Source organism: Saccostrea cucullata, unplaced genomic scaffold (assembly GCF_032062105.1).
Source record: "Saccostrea cucullata isolate Sc308-1 unplaced genomic scaffold, CSIRO_AGI_Scuc_v1 ctg2315, whole genome shotgun sequence".
NCBI lineage: Eukaryota > Metazoa > Mollusca > Bivalvia > Ostreida > Ostreidae > Saccostrea > Saccostrea cuccullata.
In genome coordinates this window covers 57,063-61,817 of record NW_026936261.1, presented here as the reverse complement: position 1 = coordinate 61,817, position 4,755 = coordinate 57,063, and the positions used below count along the sequence as shown (strand labels likewise).

The 4,755-nt window shown below is 34.9% G+C and overlaps 1 protein-coding gene across 1 annotated transcript; it reads right to left on the bottom strand.

The window, feature by feature from the left end:
* Window positions 1-1,626: 1,626 nt before the first annotated feature.
* Window positions 1,627-4,542, bottom strand: LOC134245145 (uncharacterized; the record flags this gene model as incomplete). Its single annotated transcript, XM_062727406.1, has 2 exons — window positions 3,963-4,542; window positions 1,627-2,541 (listed from the first exon to the last, which is right to left on the bottom strand). Coding segments are annotated over exons 1-2 (1,468 nt in total), but the record flags the coding sequence as incomplete, so codon positions are not given.
* Between the last annotated feature and the right edge of the window lie 213 nt (window positions 4,543-4,755).

The following is a 4,755-nucleotide window of genomic DNA, read 5'->3' as shown; positions in this document are numbered from 1 at the left end:
TAAATTCTGTCCTAGCTGGTAAAAAAATAAGTTGTTTATATATATGTAGCTAAATGCCCCATCTTTAGTGAGAGAGGCACCTATTTTAGCAAAAGTATTTCAATTTTGGAAAGAAAAACACTTTTTCATTTTGTGATAAATTAACCCTTGAGTTTTATTGATAAGTGATATCAATATTATAAAGAGCCATAGCTGCCTTCCCGACGACTCGGCCTACACAAGTATTTAAAAGGAAATCACCTGTTACTATTTATAGATACATGTACCTTTTCAAATCAAAATCAATCCACATGTATCTAATCATTTGTGAACCAGTGTTATATTTTCATTGTTGCAAGTTTGTTGCATGACAGTAATTTTACCTGTTCAATACTCTTATTCTAAACAAGATTGTTTGAAAATTTTAAAAATAAAACAGTCTATCAGCTATGACTTTGGTTCATTAAAATAGTTTGAGACTGTTTTCCCTTAAGATACTTTCAATGTGTAGTGTTGTATATTATATATCTCTTTTAAAAATTATTTATACATGTATGTATTTTAAAATAATAAAAGAAAACACAGGAAAATCCACACAGAGAAAAAAAAAAGTTATTAAGTAATGACACGCATTGAGAGACTCGAACTCGTGAACATTATGTCTTCATTCCAGCAATCATACCACTATGCCACGAAGTCTTGGTTATCCAAGTGCCAAAATTAAGACAGATTGTTGAATTTTGAAATAATTTTAGAAGAAAAATTAAATACGTATTTTTAACATTTTCAAAATGAAGACCACCTTTAACCAAAATAGTCTAAACGTAATGAAGTTCAGTCATATCCAAATAAAATTATTCAGAAGTTGTTTTTCTGGTTAAGGGTGGTCTTTTCCTAGAGTTTGTCATTGTTTAGTTGGGTACCTCAGTATTTACTATATTCTCCATATAAACTGAACGATTTTTATAACTATCACAAGAGGAAAATATTAATAATTGAGTATTATTTTTCGGTGAGTTGCTTTAAGACATGTATAAACTAACATTGTATGACAAAACTTTGGTTAAACAATGTACACTGTATTAAAAAATTACTACTAGTGTAGGCGAAAGTGACTATCAAATGCGCTATGGCTCTTTAAAAAAAAAATCATTTCATATATATAATTATTTAATTTCACGACAAAATGTCGCGAATTTAGAGCTTTGAAAATTGTCGTCACGCGCTAAATCCCCCATGGATATTTTCAAAAGTTGGCATGTATGGATTTGTTTTCAGTTGTCTGTCTCTCTTACCGTCCACCTGCCACGACACATGTTTTTTAATCCTAAAAGAGCTGTGAAAGGCAGCAGTATAATATTTAATTTTTCGTAAAACACCAAGAATACAAACCTGCAACTTTAAATCTGACTTTTGGCAAACATTTCAGAATCCCACCTTAATTGTGCTGATATGCAATATTATTTAATATTTAAGAGAAAATTGGTTAATAATAATCACGTATAACTGTGAAAAGTTATTTTATCCATTGGATTATTTTGAAAATAATTTTAATACTCAGAATAGATGTTTACTGTTGAAATTAAGAAGCATCACTGTCAGTCTTGTAAACTAAGAAGCATTATTGTTAAATGAGAATTAGCATACCTTTGCAAGACCATGTTGAAAAGACAGAGCCCTCACGGTCATCTAGTTCACTATCAATCATATCATCAAAGGCTTTACTCATGTCCAACACCAGAATGTAGAATGTTTCAGACCTCATGTAGATCTGATGACATGCATAATAAGCAAATTGACCTGCAAAATCAATCATACTGACACTAGTTTCATTTTCCCTGGCAGCTAATATTTCTCGCATATCATCCTGTGTCAGTTGTAGATTATTTTCCACGTTTTCCCTGGCACCCAATTTTTCTCTCGTTTCATTATGCGTCTGTTGTTGATCATTTTCTCCCTTTTCCCTGGCACCCAATTTTTCTCTCCTTTCATTATGCGTCTGTTGTTGATCATTTTCTCCCTTTTCCCTGACACCAATTGTTTCTCTCGTTTCATCATGTGTCTGTGGTTGATCATTTTCTCCCTTTTTCCCAGCAGCAAATGTATCTCTTGTTTCATCATGTGTCTGTTGTTGATCATTTTCTCCCTTTTCCCCGACAGCCAATGTATCTCTCATTTCATCATGCGTCTGTTGCTGATCATTTTCTCCTTTTTTTCTGGCACCTAATCTTTTTCTCATTTTACCTCTCGACACTTGAAGATCATTTGCTTCATTTTCCCTGGCAACTGTTTTTCCCATGTCATCTCCCGTCACTTGTATATCATTTGCCCCATCTTCCTTGGTACTTGATACATCGAGAGGAGGATTTTGTGTCGTCAGTGGACTTGCTCCCTGTTCTTCTTTAGTCAACATAGCCTTTTGCAAATTTTCCAAACTTCCATTTTTTTCACTTCTTCTTTCTATCCCACTCTTTGATTTTTCTTCGCCAATTTGTTCGTTTCTCTTAAGTGCAGACAGTGGAACTCTGATCAGTCGTCTTTTAGAGACATCGTCGTCAGTTGCTGTAATGCAACAATGACATAAATGTGAATTCAAAACACAATTTTGTGTAAAAAAAAATCCTAATGATAAAGAGTAAGTTTAACTATTCTCCATATATCCAAGATTTAAATTTTACAATTTCGCCTACATATTTTTCCCAATGGAAACATTGTCTTGATTAGATTAATTACATTTACGGCTTATCATGACTGTACACTCGCTATCTGTAAACAGCACTATACTTAATTAAACTGTTCTATTACTTTTACATATTAATGTATTTTTAAATTATCCGATAAATTCCAGTCACAATCGCCGTTATGCTAAAGATAGAAATATGACAAAAAGAAGACAAGCAACCTGAGAGTATTGTAATACTGGTACTCGGCTTAGCCTGTTACAACGCAAATTGTTATATTAAACTGGGATTATCACATTTTGCGATTATTGTATAGACTGTTTATTGTTTTAACGTCCCTCTCGAGAGTTTTTCACTCATATGGAGACGTCAACGTGCCGCGATGAAGGGCTTCTAATTTTGACCTTTACTCGGCACTCAGGGCCATTGAGCAGTGAGGGATCTTTATCGTGCCAACGCCTGCCGCTGACACGGGGCCTCGGTTTTTAAGGTCTCATCCGAAGGACCCGCAACTTTCACTTCAAAGTGTCGAGCGCATGGCGAAGGAACAGTTGCTACCCATTTTTAATGACTAGGTCAGTCGCGACCGACTTACAAACTCACAACCTCTCGATCACGGAGCGAGCGCTCTACCGACTGAGCTACCGTGAACGGTCATTTTGCGATGAGATCAACAAAGTATGCAAGTCCACGTTTTCATGAATGTTGCAGAATACCTCCAAGGTCGACAAATAACCGAAGCCTTTATATTTCAAACAACATTTTTAGGCCGATTCATCTTGTTATTATTTCTTGACATCAGGGGTTATCTTGCATCATTCAGGAAAACATAGATTTTGTTTCTTAAATAAACAAAGGAACAAATAAAATTAACAGGTTAAGTTAAAGATAAACAAATCATCTTGCAAAACACACAATTTCATGCAAGCTAACTGAACATGCTGAAAGGCTGCTCAAGAGTAGCTGCCATTCAGTCGACTAAATAATAACTGAAAGTTCACGAAAAAATCAATCATTGACCTTTCAGTTACTGTCAATAAACACCCAGTTAATATTCCGTCTAATTAACTGTAAAATGTCAATCTGTGCGTTTTACTGTAAAACACTCTACCCCGGGTCATGCAACACACGAGAAAGCGATACACAGAAGTAAGATGTGTATGCTTTACACTCGACAGATAGATTGTAAATCTCTCATTAGCTTGAGGCTCACATACTAAGCTAAATTTCAGGGGCTTCTGGTCTGGAAAACAAATCTTTCCAATGACTTTTAAATACATGAGTTATCAGATAAGCACTTACCAACCAAATCTCCCTTTTCCACAGAAAATATGTGTTCGTAGACACAAAGTCCCCTCGTCGATTTTATTTCCTTTACTTCTTGAAGACTTTTACCCATTAGCCTGTATAATAGAGTCGTTTTCCCTACTCCAGCACACCCAATCACAACCCCTCGTGCATGACGTACGGTGGTCTTTCCTTTTTCCATGTATTCCATAAGTTTTTGAGGTGGTATCGGTTTACTTTTGAAGTTCATCAGCAGATCATCTAATAGAAAATGCCCATTGTGGTCACCAGAGGAGAGGCAGGTACGACATACAGGAATGTCACATGTCTCACAGTAAGTCTGACAAAATTTCAGTGAATGGTGTTGACATATGGATTCAGGATATTTTTTAGCAAGAATGTGACGTTTGTAAGGTACAATATTTTTTCTGTTGCATGAACGTAAGAGATGCTTCTCTATACATGCAATACACAGGTTTATTTGACAATCCTCACAATGAAACTTCAAGGGAGCAGTTTCACACAGATCACAGAGTAGGACCTCTAAGGCACTGGATCGGGGGTCCATGTCTAGATTTTAGTCGAACATTCAAATGATACTGTAAATAGATTTTAAAAATAATAAATACACATCTTATGCCTTGTACTTATATCAATTAATTAACTATCACCCTCTTTCCCATTTTAAATATCAAAACAAAGTATACACTTGGTGCTTTCATTTTCTATAATAAAATTTCGTATTGAGAATCCACATATTGAAAAAACAGGTTTGAAAAATAGCAATGTTCTTGAAATTTGCAAAAAA